The following is a 19,829-nucleotide window of genomic DNA, read 5'->3' on the forward strand; positions in this document are numbered from 1 at the left end:
CAACATCTCACGCACGATGTGATTAATAAAGAAATACTTTTGGAAATGAATACGTGAAAACGAGTTTATATTTAAGCAAGGTTTAAGGCGTCCGTCTTCCTCCCCTAACTACATTGATTTATAATGCATAAATCAAGAAATAAAAACGTAAGAAACGTAATAAGTTAAAATATAATAGAATATAAATATACTTGTTTAAATATATTTTTATCATCTATAAAGCTGCAGTGCTCCCCATAACTTATTCTGCTTTATATGCAGTAGTATTTGTTGGCTAACTTGTGCCTTTCACTTATTTGGTTTATTTTGTCTCATATTCATAATAATAATAATAATAATAATATATAATAATAATAATAATTATTATTATTATTATTATACTGAGCACATTTTAAGCAGGTTGTGATTTATAAAGAGGAAACTGCATTCGGATGTGTGTACACTCGCGTTTTAAAATCTGAATTTTTTTGGGCGTACACCATTTCCTGGTTTGACTCCAGAAGCTACGCAGAGTTTAATAAATGAGGCCCCTGGACCTTAAACCCAGTTTCAGTGCTGGATATCCTTCTAGGACCTGGCGTCCACATGTGTGGACATTACATTTTGGGTTGTCTTGACCACAACACTGAATTTTGCTCTATGAGGGCCTGCTGTCCTCATATGTGGACATCATTTTTCTCAAAAACTACATCATGTAAAAAGATCATTCTTTGTTTTTTTTTTTTTTTTTTTTTTTTTTTTTTTTACACTAATCAGGTGCCAATTAGCCTAAATAGCAAATATAAATAAAAGAAATGCATGCCATGCAATAGTTTGGGTCTTAGGAGAATATAGTAATTTTTTTAAATAATAATTGCTCCTAACAAGCATCACAATGTGCAGGACTGTTAACTGAACTGAGACCTGTGATCTAGTTCACCTTTAAACTTCTCTCACAGCAGGATATCTGCATTTGTCAGGCCAGCCATTTCCTGTCTGCCTGCCATAGACTGCCTGCCATATGCCACTGCGTCTCACGCACTCTCCTTCATACTAATTAGTATGATTGCTCTCACCCGTCCCATCCTGTATAAATACCCCTCATTTTCTGTGCACGTTCTCTCTACAGGGTTTAGAGAATGAAACTGAGAGGAAACAGGAGAGTTGAGGTGCACATTTGAGGAATTCTGCTGTGATTTGATCAGCCGTGGTTTTATGTTTTTTTTGGATACAATCCGGGTTAGCACCCGAACATCCCTTTCAGACAGCTTCCTCTTACAGCGTCCACAGTTAATCCTGTTGGATGTGGTTGGTCCTTCTTGGTGGTATCTCGCTGACGTTACCCTGGATACCGTGGCTCTTGATGCATCACAAAGATTTGCTGTCTTGATCACAGATGCTCCAGCAAGACGTGCACCAACAATTTGTCCTCTTTTGAACTCTGGTATGTCTCCCATAATGTTGTGTGCATTGCAATATTTAGAGTAAAACTGTGCTCTTACCCTGCTAATTGAACCTTCACACTCTTCAAGCTCGTACTGGTGCAATGTGCAATTAATGAAGATTGTTGCTACTGTTGTTAGCTACACCTGTGCTTGGTTTTCCCTGTAGTACTGTTACCTTACTTAATACATTTTACATTTCTAACATTCATTCTTTTATTTAATTTTAAACATACACTATAAAAACTTGTGTGCGATTAATCGCAGTTAATTACAGAATATTGCCGTGATTAATCTGATTACATTTTTTAATCGACTGACACCACAAGTTTTCTATAATCAGATTGTTGAATAAACTGTAGAAAAAGGGTTTTTTTTTCATCAGATTAAAGGGTTAAATGTAGTTATGCTTAGTTTTCACTGTACAGAAAGTTAAAAGTTGAATGTATAAATGTTGCAGTTGATAGTACCACACATTTTGCTTTTTTTCTTTTTGTTTATTTTGTAGAAACATTAAGTTACGCATTTACAGAACATAGCAAAAGTAAGATAGACTTCCCCAGTGTATTTACAGTAATATTATAAATGCAGAAGCTAAAATAAACTCACATGAGCTGCAGACGCTGCAACAGTGTATTGCAAAAATCACACTGTAAAGAACTGGTAACAATTTGCATGAGAAATTTCACATGTTTGTGGACACTTTTTCTCGTGAATGCATTATTCAGCTATTTTAAGCCACACCCAGAAGAAATTTCAGAATAAGGAGGTCACTGGTTAAAATAGGATTGGGAAATATGACATCTGGCATCTGTTTACGAATAAAGTCACAACTTTTACATTTAAGTGGATAAATCTTAACCTGGAGTTGTAGAGGTTCCTAATGGAGTTATTCCTTTGATAATCCATCCTATAGTAATTCCAGTACTCTCACACAGTTCCTATTGCAGATTGTGCGGTAGAGGGGTTGGGAGTGTTGCTAGGATGTCCGTCCAATGGAAATGGATCCCACACTTTTTTATTAATTAGGGATAGATCTCGAGATGCAGCAGCTGGACATGGTGGTACAGTATCTGCAATGTCTTTAAGGCTTAAACTCCTGAGATGGCAGCAGTATGTGGACGAGCGTTGTGCTGCTGGAATGGACCTAATGCACCTATATCTCTATTTATATAATCTCTATTTTTGTCGATTTTAGTTTACTACATAAATTGAACAGACAAACTCTCCCTTAGACTGTGCCGAAATTTCTTGATGAACGGACCAATAGAAAGTCTTCAAAATGACCTGGAATAAACTCTTTTTACATTCACTTCCATTAAAAGTTTACAAGGTTTTTCTCTCTCCTGTAAAGTTGCTGTTTTGGAGATAAGTGATTTTCATTGGACAGCGAGGATATGAAAATTTAAACACTACTCAGCCAATCACATCACATTTGTCTAGATTCACTTGTTTTTCTACCACTGGTAATAGAGCACACAACTAATGAGGGAGTGGAGATCTATTTCAGCCACACCCACAGTAAACAGAAGATACATTTTTGGTAGCTACACTGTTGTACACTGATTCCCATTGGGTTTAACTGTTTCCACACCCATAACTATGCCTTCACTGCGTTACCACACCCATAACTATGCCTTCACTGTGCTACTGTGTGATCTAAACACTTATAGTCCAAACAACAAAAACACCAGCGAGCGACTATTAACAGCGATTAGCTGTACATCATTAGAGATAACAGATCAGAAAGATCAGAGCTTCATTCTGACGTTGAGAGACAGATACTGATCTACAGATGCTGTCGCTACACCACACACCAAAACACAGGTCGCAGATGTGACGTGTTTAATCAGCAGGCGACTCCTCGGCATCAGCAGCAGCACAACTCAACCACAGCTAGTCAAAAACTAGCGTGAAAACGGCTTAAGTCTTTCCTTTGAAAACCTTCTTTAACAGGAAGTAATATCCCACAGCGTCCAGGCAGCAGTTGGTTGTTGCGATCCATTCAGAGACTTCGTAAAAAGCGTCGGTAAAGAGCACAGACTTTCCTGATTTTAAATATTTCAGTAAATGTGCGAGATGAATTGGCGAAAAGCAAACGAGGAAAATGATCAGGTTGGCGGTGATTATGGCCACGACTCGTTTCCTTTCCAACACGTGTTTTCTCTCCGTTTGCTGCAGCTGATTCTCCGTGGATTTGTTAAGGAGGCAGATGGCCTGGCCGGAGCAGGTTGTGACGATGGCTACAGGCAGAAGATACCCCACTATCTCCAGAACCAGTAGGAACGGGAAATCCAGTAAGTGCTCGTGTTTGCGCTCGTAGCATTCCCTCAGCTTCTTTGGGAACATGTTGGAACTGAATGCGGCGCAGATTGCTATGACGAAAACCCAGATGAAGAGGCAGACAACGCGCGCCATGGTCTTCCTCCTGGTCTGCAGGGCTCTGGCCAGCAGGGGAAACCTGATGACCGCTAAGCGATGGGCGCTGATCACCATGATGGTGAAGATGCTGACGTACATGTTGCTGTAGTGAACGCATATGAGGAAGGTGCAGAGGGCGGAGGGGTCGATGGGGCAGAAGGTCTGGAATATCCGGAAGGGCAGGAAGAGGATGAGCAGGACGTCGGCGAGCATCAGGTTGGCCATGTAGACGTGAGTGTCCGTCCAGTGCTGGATCCTGCTGAAGAACCAGAGGGCGGAGATGTTGAGGGGCAGGCCCACGGTGAACACGAGCATGTACGCCACCCGCTGGAAGAGCCTGAGGTCAGCATGGCTGTCGTTCTCCACCGCACTGCAGTTGAACCCCATCGCCTGGAGAACAACAACCAGAACAGAGACTTACAACAGAGCTTCTGAACTTACATCAGCAGAAACCAAACCTTAAACTATAGCTGGATATCGTCTAAAATGGGAAAGAGACAAAGTCTAAATCTAATTAATGTGCTTGAAGAATTGGAGTAAACTGGATTATAATCGCTGGTTCGAATCCTGGCCATGCAGCTTGCCATCAGCTGCCAGAGCCCTGAGAGAGCACAATCGGCCTTGCTCTCTCTGGGTGGGTACAGTAGATGGACAGCAGATGGAGCTCGCTCTCCTCATCACGTGGCTCCTGCATCATGTGGTCACAGCGTGTGGTTATGTTTCTGGGGAACTGCGTGTGTCAGGCTGTGGCGTATGGGGTGAAGGTTTTTCAGAAGTTGTCCCATGAGGTAGCAACTCATTTGCATACTGATGTCCCCTGACTTTTGGCATGTCATTGTAAATTACTTACTTAAGAACTTGGTGGCTATCTGGGTTAATTGTGTTTCATAATTTATGTTTAAAAGTAGTTAAAGTTTAGTTATATAATCTCCATCTCTGAATACTGTTTAAATTAAGCTAAGACTAAGTTAAGTAAAGCTAAGCTAAGTAAACAAAATTGTAATTGTAGCTCTCTCCTAAAAACTGTTTATTTGGGTGAGAAAAAGCGCTTCTGTTTATTTACAGTAAACCTAGATTCCCAGATTTCCCCTAAGGCTGGGTGCAGCAGCATTAGCATTAGCAGGCCACAGGCCGATAATACTCCTCTCTGAATAGCAAAAGAGCTTATGCTTGGCACGGTTAGCAGCTAATGCTAATACTGCTACAGTCTCTGTGCTCCTGTATAACTCTGTACTTCAGTAGAGTGTCTTTATTACTGCTCCTTAATGCCTGACTGGTAGAATTCATACATAAGGAGCACCAGATTATAAGGAGCTCTGATGGGTTTTTGGGAAAATTAAAGGATTTTAAGTGCAACTTATAGTGCGAAAAATACTATTAATAATTCAACACCAACTCTGAAAATGTTGGAACAGTATGGACAATGCAAAGAAAACAGAAATGCAGTATTTCAAATGTACAAATTTACGTTGACCTCTATTTTAATTTTGCTCACAGAATGAACCTGAAATATTGCATTAATTAATAAACATCAATTCCTGCATTTCAGCCTTGATACACTTTTCAAAACCAGTTAAGACAGAGGCAACAAAAGGCTGGAAAAGTAAGTGCACTCTAAAAAGTAATTCTGTGTATATATACATATATATACACTAATTAAACTGAACTATTTACTGCTTAATTCAGTCAAGTTATCATCTAGCTTTGACTCAGTTAAGTTGAATAAACGTAAAATTGTGTGTATCAAAGCAAAATGTTGACTTGACTGAGTTAAGTTGAGCCGATGAATATTTTTTAACACTGTGATACTAATAATAATAACAGCAGCATCTTACACCTTAACTCACATGACTGGATAAAAAAATATATATATCACATTTTCTGTGAGTTGGTTGTAAATTGCTTTTACTGCAGCGTTTTTTTTTTTTTTTTTGTACCACTTATTACTATCATTAAGTAGCAGAACATGAAATATTTCAGGTTCATTCTGTCTGCAATCAAATAAAAGTTGAGATTTTACATTACATTACATTTATCAGACGCTTTTATCCAAAGCAACGTACAATAAGGATCTACATTATCAATAGAGGACATAGAAGTTCATCGCAAAAATAATTTTAAGACAGAGCCAAAAGGAGGCCAAGGGGAAATTGTGGGATAGAGCAGGAAATAAGGGGGAGGTGGAAATGAGGTTAGAAATAATTCATGTGTTATAGTAGGGGTGTTAGGAGTTACGTGAACCTTTGATGAACCTGTCTGTTTAGATTTGGGTAAGCAAGTGGATTATATTTATAGATCAGTGATCTTGGGGACACATCACATATTCACGTAACTTAATTACCTTTTTAAACTACACTCACTGACAAAAATATACATTTTTCTATGTGTAAATGTAATAATGATATATCACTGATTCTTGAAACTTTGGCAAAACACATCCTACTAAGTGCTAAAGTGCTTATTCTGTCAGTAATTAAATAACATTTTAATTAATAAAAAGAATCAAGCTTATACTCCTGGGGTTCCTCTCCATAAATGGCTCTGGTAAAAGAGCAGGAGATGAGTTTTGGACCTGTGGTTCTCTTTCTGTGATCCCATTGGCTGTAATTGGCCACTGCACCTGATTCCCAGTCGCCGACTGCGCACCCTCTCCGCTTTCAGACTCCTTGGCTCGTTTTTCTGCGCTACAACTGCGCACCCTCTCCGCTTTTAGACTCTTTGGCCCGTTTTTCTACGCTACGACTGCGCACTTTCAACGCTTTTAGACTCTTTGGCCCGTTTTTCTGAGCTAGAAATACACACCCTCTCCGCTTTTATACTCTTTGGCCCGTTTTTCTGCGCTAGAAATGCGCACCCCCTCCGCTTTTAGACTCTTTGGCCCGTTTTTCTGAGCTAGAAATGCACACCATCTCCGCTTTTAGACTCTTTTGCCCTTTTTCTGCGCTACAACTGAACACTCTCTCCGCTTTTAGACTATTTGGCCCGTTTTTTTGTGCTACAACTGTGCACCCTTTCTGCTTTTAAACTCTTTGGCCTGTTTTTCTGTGCTACAGCTGAGCACCCTCTCCGCTTTTAGCCTCTTTGGCCCGTTTTTCTGCGCTACGACTGCGCACTCTCTACGCTTTTAGACTCTTTGGCCCATTTTTCTGTGCTACGACTGAGCACCCTCTCCGCTTTTAGACTCTTTGGCTCGTTTTTCTGCGCTACAACTGCGCACCCTCTCCACTTTTAGACTCTTTTGCCCTTTTTCTGCGCTACAACTGCGCACTTTCAACGCTTTCAGACTTTTGGCCCGTTTTCCTGCGCTACAACTGCGCACCCTCTCCGCTTTCAGACTCTTTGGCTTTCAGCTTTTTTCTTAACTATTCTTTTAAAAATGGTATTTAATTATTGTGTATCTTATATTCCTTAAACAATATTTTTTTGTATATTGTTAATTTTTAGTTTAAGTTAAAGTTTAGTTCACCAGAGAACACCTAGACCATCACCAGGATATTTGAAACAATAATCTTTGGACAGATTAATTATTTTCCAAAATAGCAAAAGAAACCGAACCCAGACCTTGAACAAAACCATCCGACTGATTTAAAACAGCTGAGAGAATACTGCATGAAGGAGTGGGAAAAAAATTGTATTAATATTTGTTTTTCGCATGACTGTAGGTAAAAAAGGATGGGAAACATGTTGAACTTTTGCTTTATATTTATATGTAATGTTAGATTCTAGTAGAGATATAATTTAATATATATATATAATGTATAATGAATGATAATGAATGTACGATGAGTTACAACAGACTAGTCTTGGACTAGCAATTGACACTAATGCACCTCAGACACACTGACAGACATTCAGTTGAGACAAAACAGAAGTATTATGTTAACTCAACTTCCTTTTTAGTACACAGTATTTTACACAAAACTCAAATACTTTTCTTTGTAATATTAATAAAATAATAATAATTAGAACCAAAATTCTTTTTCTTACCCAAGTCAGCTGTTCGTTCGTTTTTCAGTCAGCCTGAGAGACGCAGCTCTCAGACGCGGCTCTCGGCAGGAAATACGTGCGATCAGCCCGGTATATCAGTCCACCGCGCTGTAGCAGTTTCAGCTCGCATATTGTTTCAGATCTGTGGTTTTAAGAAGCCTATTTCCTGTCTGAGAGACCCCACTGCGTCATTTCACTGCATTCAGATCTGTAGGTTGCCTCTGTGACTCACTGACGCTCACACGCGTGGAAAATCAAAAACGTTAATCACATTCACAGTGTGTGGAAATATTAAAAAGCCTACACAGATCTCTACAACAAACAGAAATATATTCCCAAAGTATATTTTCCATGTACACTTTAAGAAACAAATATGCAATATAAAGCAATATACTAGTAGTAAACTAATAGTTGCTCTAATGGTTGATACCTCTATAAGACACTTGAAGACATTCTGCCCGGACAGCAAAAAAAACTAAAGGTAAATGAACACTTTTCCAAAGGTGCTGCCACCATGATCATTCGCACTGGTTTGAATCCTGGTCATGCAGCTTGCCTTCAGCTGCTGAAACCCTGAGAGAGCACCGTGTGCCTTGCTCTCCCCCCTCATCACTCCTAGGGTGATGTTGATCAGCACAAGGCTGCTTCTGTGAGCTGAGGTATCAGAACCGAGTCGCTGCGCTTTCCTCCGAGCGTTAGCGCTGTGATGCAATGTGTCTCATTGTATCTGCTCCATGCATGCTGATAGAAACAGCAAACCTTCCTGCCACAATTCGCATTGATGTGCTAATCCTGGATGAGCTGCACTACCTGAGCAGCTTCGGTGGGTTCTAGACTTCGCCTCATGCTGCCTCTATGGTGAGATAACTGACAAAATGCAAAAGTGACCAAACCATCTGCCAGAAAGGATGAGAACAGAGGAAAGCTCTGTGGTCCCCACCTGCAGAACCACTCCTTTATAGGGGTCGTCTTGCTAATTGCCTCTAATTTCTACCTGTTTTTTGTTCCCTTTGCACAACAGAAGGTGAAACTGATTCACAATCAGTGTTGCTTCCTAACTGCACAGGTTGATTTCACAAAAGTGTGGTTGACCTGGAGATACATTGTGTTGTTAAGGTGTTAAACAATGTATTTAGTCTGGGATAGTTAGGAAAGTGTGTTGAAACAACACTTCCATTTTTTTCACAATAAACCAATAAGTGTATATATTTAAGTATCGTCTAAAGGCAATCAGAATGCGGAGTGCAGCACAACCGCTAATTTTATTTCTAATGTTTTTCCATTTTCTCCCCAATTTAGCACCGCCAATTAGCCAACCCACTCATTAGGACTCCCCCCATCACTAGGAATGCCCCCAACACACCAGGAGGGCGAAGACTAACACATGCTTCCTCCGATACATGTGAAGTCAGACACCGCTTCTTTTCGAGGTTCCTATACATCAGCTCACAGACGCCCTGTGCTGCGGACATCACCCTAGGAGTGATGTGTTTTTCGTTGAAAAAAGCTGCATGACCGGGATTCGAACCTGCGACCTACCCCTCATAGTGGCAGCGCTTTAGACGCCTGGACCACTCGGCACCCCTAAGATTGAGATTGGTTTAAACCAAATTTAGGAAAACGGTTAATATATTAAAGCACAGATCATATTTATAAAACCTAAACAAAATGACTTCTTCTTCAGGAGAACAGAATCTAGTGATTGGGGTTTAATTAAATTAATCCCTAATATAGTAATATTATACCGATATATATATATAGAGAGAGAGAGAGAGAGAGAGAGAGTGTTAATTTTCCTTCCTCCACTTCGGTCCCCACTGTACTAATATTATTAGTTTTTATTACGATTATTAATTAATAATAATTAATTATTAATAAATTATATTATTATTATTGTCATTATTTATATAGCTATTATTGTTAATATTATTATTAATATTATTATTGTTAATTATTATTGTTATTGTTATTATTATTATCGCCATATTGTTATTACTATTATTGATTATTAATAATTTATTATTAATAAATAATTATTATTATATATTTTTTATTATCATTATTATTATTATTATCATCATCATCATAACTTGTAGTAGTATTTTCCTACATTTATATTTATTAAAGTTCTATCTTTCTAAAATTATATACTGTTATAAACACAGGAAAAATCATATATTGATTATTTTAAAAAAGTAAGGTGAAAAACAGAGCTTTCCAAATGTATTTTAAATAAAGTCAATTTATAGATTTCAACACAGTGTATCTGTATTACATGTGATATTTTCAGCACAAAGAGAGAAAAGACAGGTAATTTAAGAAATGTGACGTTGCTGCCATCTACTGGTCAAAATGTGAATTCTTCTGTCCTATTGTTTCGGGGCAATCCCACAGTGTAAAGTTATAGAAGCACAGAGGATAGAGCAGAAGCTGTGTTAGGAAATAAAAAAAAAAATAGATGTTAAAAAATATTTTAATTGGGTGCCAGGTTGTTAGATTAATTATTAAATCAATTATCCAATTAATTAATAACAAGTCATTAGAGCTCAGATTCTCTGCCCGAGATTTCCCACCACATTCCTCGGGCTCTAAAAAATAGGCGTGATAATCACAAGTAACTTTTATATAGCTTTTCACATTTCTTTTTAGTTTCTTTCTTTTCTTTTATTATTTATAGGTATATCTGTAGTTGAATTTTTAATAGTTCTATTATCTTTTATTCCTACCTATGATTTTATGATTCCTACTCTTAAATTATTATTTTTGCCTTATTTGTTTTATATTTTAAAACAAACATTTAAAAACATTATTCTTTTATTACTTATTTTATTAGATCTACCTTTTTGTTGTTGTTGTTTCTGTCAATCCATTTCCCTATGTAATTGCTCTGCTGCATTGTAAATGAGGGCCACCCTCAATGTACTCAGAGTTTAAATAAATGTTGATTGATTGATTGAACCAATTATTATTGTTAATAGCTGTTCTTAAAAAAAAAACATTTTAATTAAATAATAGAACTCTAGCTGTTCTAAAAAAAACATTTTAATTAAATAATAGAGCTGTAGCTGTTCTTAAAAAAACATTTTAATTAAATAATAGAACTGTAGCTGCTCTTAAAAAACATTATAGTTAAATAATAGAACTGTAGCTGCTCTTAAAAAAACATTTTAATTAAATAATAGAACTGTAGCTGTTCTTAAAAAAACATTTTAATTAAATAACAGAAATGTAGCTGTTCTTTAAAAAAACATTTTAATTAAATAATAGAACTGTAGCTGTTCTTAAAAAAACATTTTAATTAAATAATAGAACTGTAGCTGTTCTTTAAAAAAACATTTTAATTAAATAATAGAACTGTAGCTGTTCTAAAAAAAACATTTTAATTAAATAATAGAACTAGCTGTTCTTAAAAAAAAAACATTTTAATTAAATAATAGAACTGTAGCTGCTCTTAAAAAAACATTTAAATTAAATAATAGAACTGTAGCTGTTCTTAAAAAAACATTTTAATTAAATAACAGAAATGTAGCTGTTCTTTAAAAAAAACATTTTAATTAAATAATAGAACTGTAGCTGCTCTTAAAAAACATTTTAATTAAATAATAGAACTGTAGCTGTTCTTAAAAACATTTTAATTAAATAATAGAACTGTAGCTGCTCTTAAAAAAACATTTTAGTTAAATAAAAGAACTGTAGCTGTTCTTAAAAAAAACATTTTAATTAAATAATATAATTGTAGCTGTTCTTTTAAAAAAAACATTTTAATTAAATAATAGAACTGTAGCTGCTCTTAAAAAACATTTTAATTAAATAATAGAGCTGTAGCTGTTCTTAAAAAAACATTTTAATTAAATAACAGAACTGTAGCTGTTCTTAAAAAAAAATTAATTAAATAATAGAACTGTAGCTGTTCTTAAAAAAACATTTTAATTAAATAATATAACTGTAGCTGTTCTTTAAAAAAACATTTTAATTAAATAATAGAACTGTAGCTGTTCTAAAAAAACATTTTAATTAAATAATAGAACTGTAGCTGTTCTTAAAAAAACATTTTAATTAAATAATAGAACTGTAGCTGTTCTTAAAAAAAACATTTTAATTAAATAATAGAACTGTAGCTGCTCTTAAAAAACATTATAATTAAATAATAGAACTGTAGCTGCTCTTAAAAAACATTTTAATTAAATAATAGAACTGTAGCAGTTCTTAAAAAAACATTTTAATTAAATAATAGAACTAGCTGTTCTTAAAAAAACATTTTAATTAAATAATAGAACTGTAGCTGCTCTTAAAAAACATTATAATTAAATAATAGAACTGTAGCTGCTCTTAAAAAACATTTTAATTAAATAATAGAACTGTAGCAGTTCTTAAAAAAACATTTTAATTAAATAACAGAAATGTAGCTGTTCTTTAAAAAAACATTTTAATTAAATAATAGAACTGTATCTGTTCTTAAAAAAAACATTTTAATTAAATAATAGAACTAGCTGTTCTTAAAAAAACATTTTAATTAAATAATAGAACTGTAGCTGCTCTTAAAAAAACATTTTAATTAAATAATAGAACTGTAGCTGTTCTTAAAAAAACATTTTAATTAAATAACAGAAATGTAGCTGTTCTTTAAAAAAAACATTTTAATTAAATAATAGAACTGTAGCTGCTCTTAAAAAACATTTTAATTAAATAATAGAACTGTAGCTGCTCTTAAAAAACATTTTAATTAAATAATAGAACTGTAGCTGTTCTTAAAAACATTTTAATTAAATAATAGAACTGTAGCTGCTCTTAAAAAAACATTTTAGTTAAATAAAAGAACTGTAGCTGTTCTTAAAAAAAACATTTTAATTAAATAATATAACTGTAGCTGTTCTTTAAAAAAAACATTTTAATTAAATAACAGAACTGTAGCTGTTCTTAAAAAAATTTTAATTAAATAATAGAACTGTAGCTGTTCTTAAAAAAAAACATTTTAATTAAATAATATAACTGTAGCTGTTCTTAAAAACATTTTAATTAAATAATAGAACTGTAGCTGTTCTTTAAAAAAAACATTTTAATTAAATAATAGAACTGTAGCTGTTCTAAAAAAACATTTTAATTAAATAATAGAACTGTAGCTGTTCTTAAAAAAACATTTTAATTAAATAATAGAACTGTAGCTGTTCTTAAAAAAAACATTTTAATTAAATAATAGAACTGTAGCTGTTCTTAAAAAAACATTTTAATTAAATAATAGAACTGTAGCTGTTCTTAAAAAAACATTTTAATTAAATAAAAGAACTGTAGCTGTTCTTAAAAAACATAAATAAATAATAGAACTGTTATTTTTTTTTATTAAATAATATAACTGTAGCTGTTCTTAAAAAATACATTTTAATTAAATAATAGAACTGTAAAATTAGATAGATAACATTAGCTACTTGATGAAGAAAAAGCACTGGGAACATTATCTAGCTAGATAACATTAGATACTTGATTAAAAAAGCACTGGGAACATTAGGAAGTTAGATAACATTAGATACTTGATTAAAAAGTGCTGGTAACTTTAGCTAGTTAGCTAACATCAGCTACTTTAGTCCCCTATTATTGGCCAGTTCTGCCTATTAAAAAAATAATCATAAAGCATTTTACTATTACTAACACTTTTGTAAATCTTTGAATAAAAATCTGTGTGGAGTAAGCACCACATTTTTTTAAATGTACCTTGAACAATATAGAACAATATCAAATAAGTAAAAAAAAAAATACAGCAACTGGATAGAGGGGTACATTAATTTCCATGGTATGGTAAGGTATTAGCCACCTTTAGCTAAGCTAGCCAATGCTATCTCGATAGTTAGCTAAGCTAAACTAGTTCCAAAAAATTCCAAAAAATAAAATACTGTTAGCAGCCTGAATGTCATTACATTACATTTGTGAGAGGTTGTTGTTATATAGCCTAAATTGTGGAAAATGTACAAGCTGTTTGTAATGGTTTATCATTTCTGTTATAATTAACTTTAGCTGTCAGGTGTGGTATTGGGAACAACACTGGGTCATTTTACAAGCTAATTTTGCCAAATGCTAATGCTCCTGCCTTAGTGCTGGAAAAATCTGTAAATCTAAGCTTACGGTAAATAAACAGAAACACTTTACACACCCAAATAAACAGTTTTCAGTGGAGAAATTTGTGTAGATTAATTAAAACTCCTCCATACCTTCTGTAGTTCAGCTGATCCTGTTCTTCTGGCGCTCCAGCTTCATGAACGGAGCTAAACAGCTAAAACTATCATTTAAAACACTGTATAAATACTTCTCTGAAGTTTTCCTTTAATTTTACAAAGTAGAACAAAGTATTTCACTTTCTCCTTCAACCTCATGATTCTCATTGGCTCTGGCGCACTGTGAGGTCTTATATAGACAGTCAAAAGAAATGGACAGCATGTGAGTTAAATACGAGTGTCGCAGCAAAAGGTCTGAATACTTATATTTCAGTTTTCCTTTTTTAATACATTTCACAAAATTCTACATTCCTGTTTTTTTTTTCTGTCAAGATGGGGTGCTGAGTATACAATAATGAGAAATAAAAATAACTTTTTGATTTTAGCAAACGGCTGCAATGAAATAAAGTTAAAATGTAAAGGGGTCTGAATACTTACTGTACCCACTATAGATTAGAGAGTGAATATATGATGGTAACCAATAGTTGTTCAGATCAGCAATTTCAGTTAAATATATCATATAGCAGAAGAACACTGTGATTCAAATTTGAGAGGTGAAATTAAGTTTATAAGATTTACAGAAAGTCTGCAATAATTCTAAACTAAATTAGGCAGGTGCATAAATTTGGGCACCCTTGTTGTTTTATTGATTGGAATACATTTAGCAATAATTATTGGAACACACAATTAGTTTGGTAAGCTGATTGACCCTTGCCCTACATATACAGATGCATCCGATTAGGAGAAAGTGTTAAGGTGCCAACTGCAAGTTTTTCTCCTCTTTGCAGCTTCTCTGAAGAACTGCAACATGGGAGTCTCAAAACAACAACTCAACAAAGATTAGTGTCGAAACTACGACCCGAGGGTCATTTGCGGCCCGTTTACTTTTTTTGGTGTTGCCCGCGAGGTATTTTAAAAACAAAATAAAAGTTGTCCCGCTATTAATCAGGTTTTTATACTGTAAAATTCAAAGTTTGAACACGAGGTGTTGCTAACGCATGAAACGAAACATTCAGAGATATTAAACAGAGATATTAATTAAAGCTTTTAAATAGCAGATTTAATCCCTTTTAAATGAGCTGTGTGTGTAATGCTAGTGAATCTACTGAATAAAAAAACATTAGTTATAGAAAATGGAAATATAGGGGTACGTTTTCTTTCCTATTTTAGTGAAATACTTTGTTCTACTTTGTAAAATTAAAGGAAAACCCCAGAGAAGTAGTTATACAGTGTTTTAAATGAGAGTTTGAGCTGTTTAGCTCCATTCAGCTCCATGCATTGAGGACTCCCTCGCGCGCTCCCTCTAGCGGTGATGGGCTATAATGTGATATAGCAGAGGAAGGGGCGGGGCTCTACATAACCCGGATGAGCCTGAGCTTCCGGGGTCTGTAGCTGGATGAGTTTATTCTCCCGTAGCGCCGGAGGAAGAGCAGGATCAGCGCTGGATGTTAATCTACACAGTTTTCTCCCATAAAAAACCGTTTATTTGGGTGAGTAAATCGCTTCTGTTTATTAACAGTAAACTTAGATTTACAGATTTTTCTAGCATTGAGGCAGGAGCATTAGCATTAGCAGAATTAGCTTGTAAAATGACCCAGTGTTGTTACCTATACCACACCAACAGCTAAAGTTAAATATAAAGGGAAGGATTAACCATTACAAACAGCTTGTACATTATCCACCATTTAGGCTATATAACAACAACTTCTCACAAATGTAATGTGTTTAAGACATTCAGGGTGCTAAAAGTATTTCATTGTTTGAAATTACCAGCTAGTCTAGCTTAGCTAACTATCTAGATAGCATTGGCTAGCTTAGCTAAAGGTGGCTAAAACCTTACCATACCCCTCTATACAGTTGCTGTATTTTTTTTTTTAACAAAACATTGTTCGTGGTCCAGTAAAAAAATGTGATGCGTGCTCCACAAAGTTTTTTTTTTATGCACAGGTTTGCAATAGTAAAATGTTTTATGATGTGATTTTTTTTTTTTATGGGGGATAATGTTGAAGTGTTTGTCTATAGTGGGAGCTGACGTGTTTCCTTAACGCTACATTTCCAGGACAACTAATAAGAATTGATAATATTTAAGATGGAAGGAAAATGCTAATTTATTAGCTAGAGTACTTTAATGTACTATTAACATTTATTTAGAGATGATGAAATCGTGGGTAACATTTAGCTTCTGTAAAACTGAATCTGCTGGTGTAGAGCTTCTGCTGCTCTCTGGCTCTGCAGATGAAGTTGGGCTTCGACTCGATGCTGTGATACGCCTCCGTGTCCGTTATATTGATTTAGTAAACAAATCAGTTAAGCCGTTGATGTGGAGCTGCAGTTTTTCTGGGTAAAAAGCACGATTTAATTATTTTTCTCACCAAATTTTCATTTGTGTTTTTATATTTAAAGGATTTTGACCTACATATACAAAAAAACACGCATTGAACTCAGGAGTGCATATCACTGTTACGGTACGTTCACACTGCAGCGGCGCGGCATCGCGGCCAATCGCTTTCCCCGCCTCCCACTTGCCGCTTTGGGGCGTGTCGCCTGTAATGGCGTGTTTAAATATTAATTTAAAATATTATAAAAGTGTGAACTCACCATTAGCACAAACAATTTCAGCTACCTTCTTCCATGCATTATTATTTTTTAATACGTCCCTGTAATCATACAGAGACGAAATAGCGGTAATCAGCTTCTACATTTTCTCACACTGTAGTTCACATGTGGCTTGTGTGGGACAACGTCATGTCTGCATGGCGCTGATTGGCTACCGCCTAGCGAGATTCGCTTTTCATTTGCACAAAGTAGAAAATATCTCAACTTTTTGCCGCTACCGGGAGGCGGAGCGAAAAACGCTTCGTGCCGCTGCAGTGTGAACGTACCGTTAGCCTGAAGATAATGTGGTGGAAAATAATTATCAGGAGTTGTAAAACGAAAAAAAAAAATCAGGAATCTTTTATACATAGGTGTGAAGGAAAAAGCTTTGAACATTATTGTTCACGTGATCAATGTAGAACGAGCCAAGCGTCGGCAGAGTGATTCAAACCAATGCCTCAAAGCTTTAGATTCAGGGGTAACATCACTCTTTCTTTCTGTCTTTCTTTCTCTCTTTACATTCTTAGATTCAAGTGAGACCAGAACAGAATCAAGGCTGTCTGTCTAAACAGTGGGCAGTACTTATAAAGGCACTAAACGGGTGTCAGCCTTTCCTTACACTATGGACTTAGAATGGGATAAAAAAAAAAAGCACAGATGTGGTAATATGAAGATGTCCCTGATGTCAATATATTGTAACTGATTTAATATACAACTGCATTTTTCCTTTTTTTTCCAGAAATGAAAATATTCTCCTGAAATTCATCCCCAACAATCAGGATCTTTAACTAAGAGCAAAGTTAAATTACTAAATGAGGTGAAGCACAAGCCATCCAGAAGAATCTCCAGAACACGCAGAAATTGTTTGATACCTTTTACAGACAAATGAAGCCAAGTCCCGGCATGGAGAAACATCAGCACTCTGTCAAGAGTTTTACTAAACAGAGTGATCTCAAAAATCACCAGCACATTCACACAGAAGAGAAACCGTATCACTGCTCAGACTGTGGGATGAGTTTTAATCAACAAAGTACTCTCAAAACACACCAGCGCATTCACACAGGAGAGAAACCGTATCACTGCTCAAACTGTGGGAAGAGTTTTACTCAACAGAGTACTCTCAAAATACACCAGCGCATTCACACAGGAGAGAAACCGTATCACTGCTCAGACTGTGGGAAGAGTTTTACTCAACAGAGTACTCTCCAAAATCACCAGCGCATTCACACAGGAGAGAAACCGTATCACTGCTCAGACTGTGGGAAGTGTTTTAATCTACAGAGTCATCTCAAACTGCACCAGCGCGTTCACACAGGAGAGAAACCGTATCACTGCTCAGACTGTGGGAAGAATTTTACTGCACAGGGTACTCTTAAAATACACCAGCGCATTCACACAGGAGAGAAAACGTATCACTGCTCAGACTGTGGGAAGAGTTTTAATCTACAGAATCATCTCAAACTGCACCAGCGCATTCACACAGGAGAGAAACCGTATCACTGCTCAGACTGTGGGAAGAATTTTACGGCACAGGGTAATCTTAAAATACACCAGCGCATTCACACAGGAGAGAAACCGTATCACTGCTCAGACTGTGGGAAGAGTTTTAATCTACAGAGTACTCTTAAACTGCACCAACGCATTCACACAGGAGAGAAACCATATCACTGCTCATACTGTGGGAAGAGTTTTAATCAACAGAGTCATCTCAAAAAACATCAGCGCATTCACACAGGAGAGAAACCGTATCACTGCTCAGACTGTGGGAAAAGCTTTAATCAACAGAGTAGTCTCAAACTGCACCAACGCATTCACACAGGAGAGAAACCATATCACTGCTCATACTGTGAAAAGAGTTTTAATCGACCGGGGACTCTCAAACTGCATGAGCGCATTCACACAGGAGTGAAACCGTATTACTGCTCAGACTGTGAGAAGACTTTTACTACACAGAGTGAGCTCAAAAATCACCAGCGCATTCACACAGGAGAGAAACCGTATCACTGCTTAGACTGTGGGAAGAGTTTTACTCAACAGAGTGCTCTTAAACTGCACCAGCGCATTCACACAGGAGTAAAACCGTATTACTGCTCAGACTGTGAGAAGAGTTTTACTACACAGAGGAAACTCAAACTGCACCAGCACATTCACACAGGAGAGAAACCGTTTCACTGCTCAGACTGTGGGAAGAATTTTACTGAACAGGGTAATCTCAAAAAACACCAGCACATTCACACAGGAGAGAAACCGCATCACTGCTCAGACTGTGGGAAGAATTTTAATCATCAGAGTAACCTCAAAAAACACCAGCGCATTCACACAGGAGAGAAACCTTATCACTGCTCGGACTGTGGGAAAAGCTTTAATCAACAGATTAGTCTCAAACTGCACCAACGCGTTCACACAGGAAAGAAAACTATCTCAAATCTGTTACAAGGCAATTAAAAGTGCGTAAATCTTTCGGACAGAACACCTTGTCCTACACAATTTTTTCACTTTGTCACTTTACCATGAAAGTTAACACTGTTCAAGAATTTACACCAAATTGATACAACCTTTTTAACACTGTATGTAATAAAGGCTAAAGTTGTACCAGATGGACTTGGTCCTCACTGTTGATGGTAAACTTTAAGTGATGCCCCAACTTGTTTGCGCTTACTTTTTTAATTTAGGTAAGATGGCTACAGTTAGAGTGACACTCAGAGATAGAAGAGATAGAAATGTGCACAAGTTAAACAGCAAAATGTATTTTGTTATTAAAAGTCACTTCAAACTACCCTGCTTAGTAATAGTTTTTACGTTTGGAAATGGGTCTGAGTGGTGTGTAGTCCTGCATATGCCCAACACATAAAACCCCCCCAAAAAATTTACAATGCAACTACACAAACCTCCTTCCTGATCAAGTATCAGAAGCAGCCGCATGACATTTCTAGAGCTCAGTAGTCAAGTAAAAAAACATCTGAAAGCTTGATAAAATATAAGGCCTCAGGTTGCATCTTGCAATCAGTAAGTATAAGTCAGCTCGTCCAATTATTTATAAGTGATTTTATTGCTTTCAGTATTGTTTGCTTGCTTGCTACAATGTGTTATACAAATGTTTGTGTTAACAGTTTTATATTTTTAATTTATTGCACATACCACAGCTCAACTCCTTCTGAACATTAACTTTGTTCCTTGATCCAAGATTTAAGAATAACTACAT

At 35.8% G+C, this 19,829-nt stretch overlaps 2 protein-coding genes across 2 annotated transcripts; one reads left to right on the forward strand and one right to left on the reverse strand.

The window, feature by feature from the left end:
* Positions 1 to 1,923: 1,923 nt before the first annotated feature.
* Positions 1,924 to 8,960, reverse strand: gpr35b (G-protein coupled receptor 35 b). The gene is made up of 2 exons (XM_007240871.3): positions 7,830 to 8,960; positions 1,924 to 4,232 (listed from the first exon to the last, which is right to left on the reverse strand). The coding sequence occupies exon 2, from the start codon at positions 4,227 to 4,229 to the stop codon at positions 3,345 to 3,347; it is 885 nt and encodes a 294-aa protein (XP_007240933.3). The 5' UTR covers positions 4,230 to 4,232; positions 7,830 to 8,960; the 3' UTR covers positions 1,924 to 3,344.
* Positions 8,961 to 17,458: 8,498 nt separating this feature from the next.
* LOC125801163 (zinc finger protein 271-like) lies at positions 17,459 to 19,403 on the forward strand. Its single transcript, XM_049477395.1, has one exon. It carries the CDS (start codon positions 17,513 to 17,515, stop codon positions 19,070 to 19,072), a length of 1,560 nt encoding a protein of 519 aa, XP_049333352.1. The 5' UTR covers positions 17,459 to 17,512; the 3' UTR covers positions 19,073 to 19,403.
* Positions 19,404 to 19,829: the final 426 nt, after the last annotated feature.

The sequence above is a fragment of the Astyanax mexicanus genome, chromosome 4 (genome assembly GCF_023375975.1).
Source record: "Astyanax mexicanus isolate ESR-SI-001 chromosome 4, AstMex3_surface, whole genome shotgun sequence".
NCBI lineage: Eukaryota > Metazoa > Chordata > Actinopteri > Characiformes > Acestrorhamphidae > Astyanax > Astyanax mexicanus.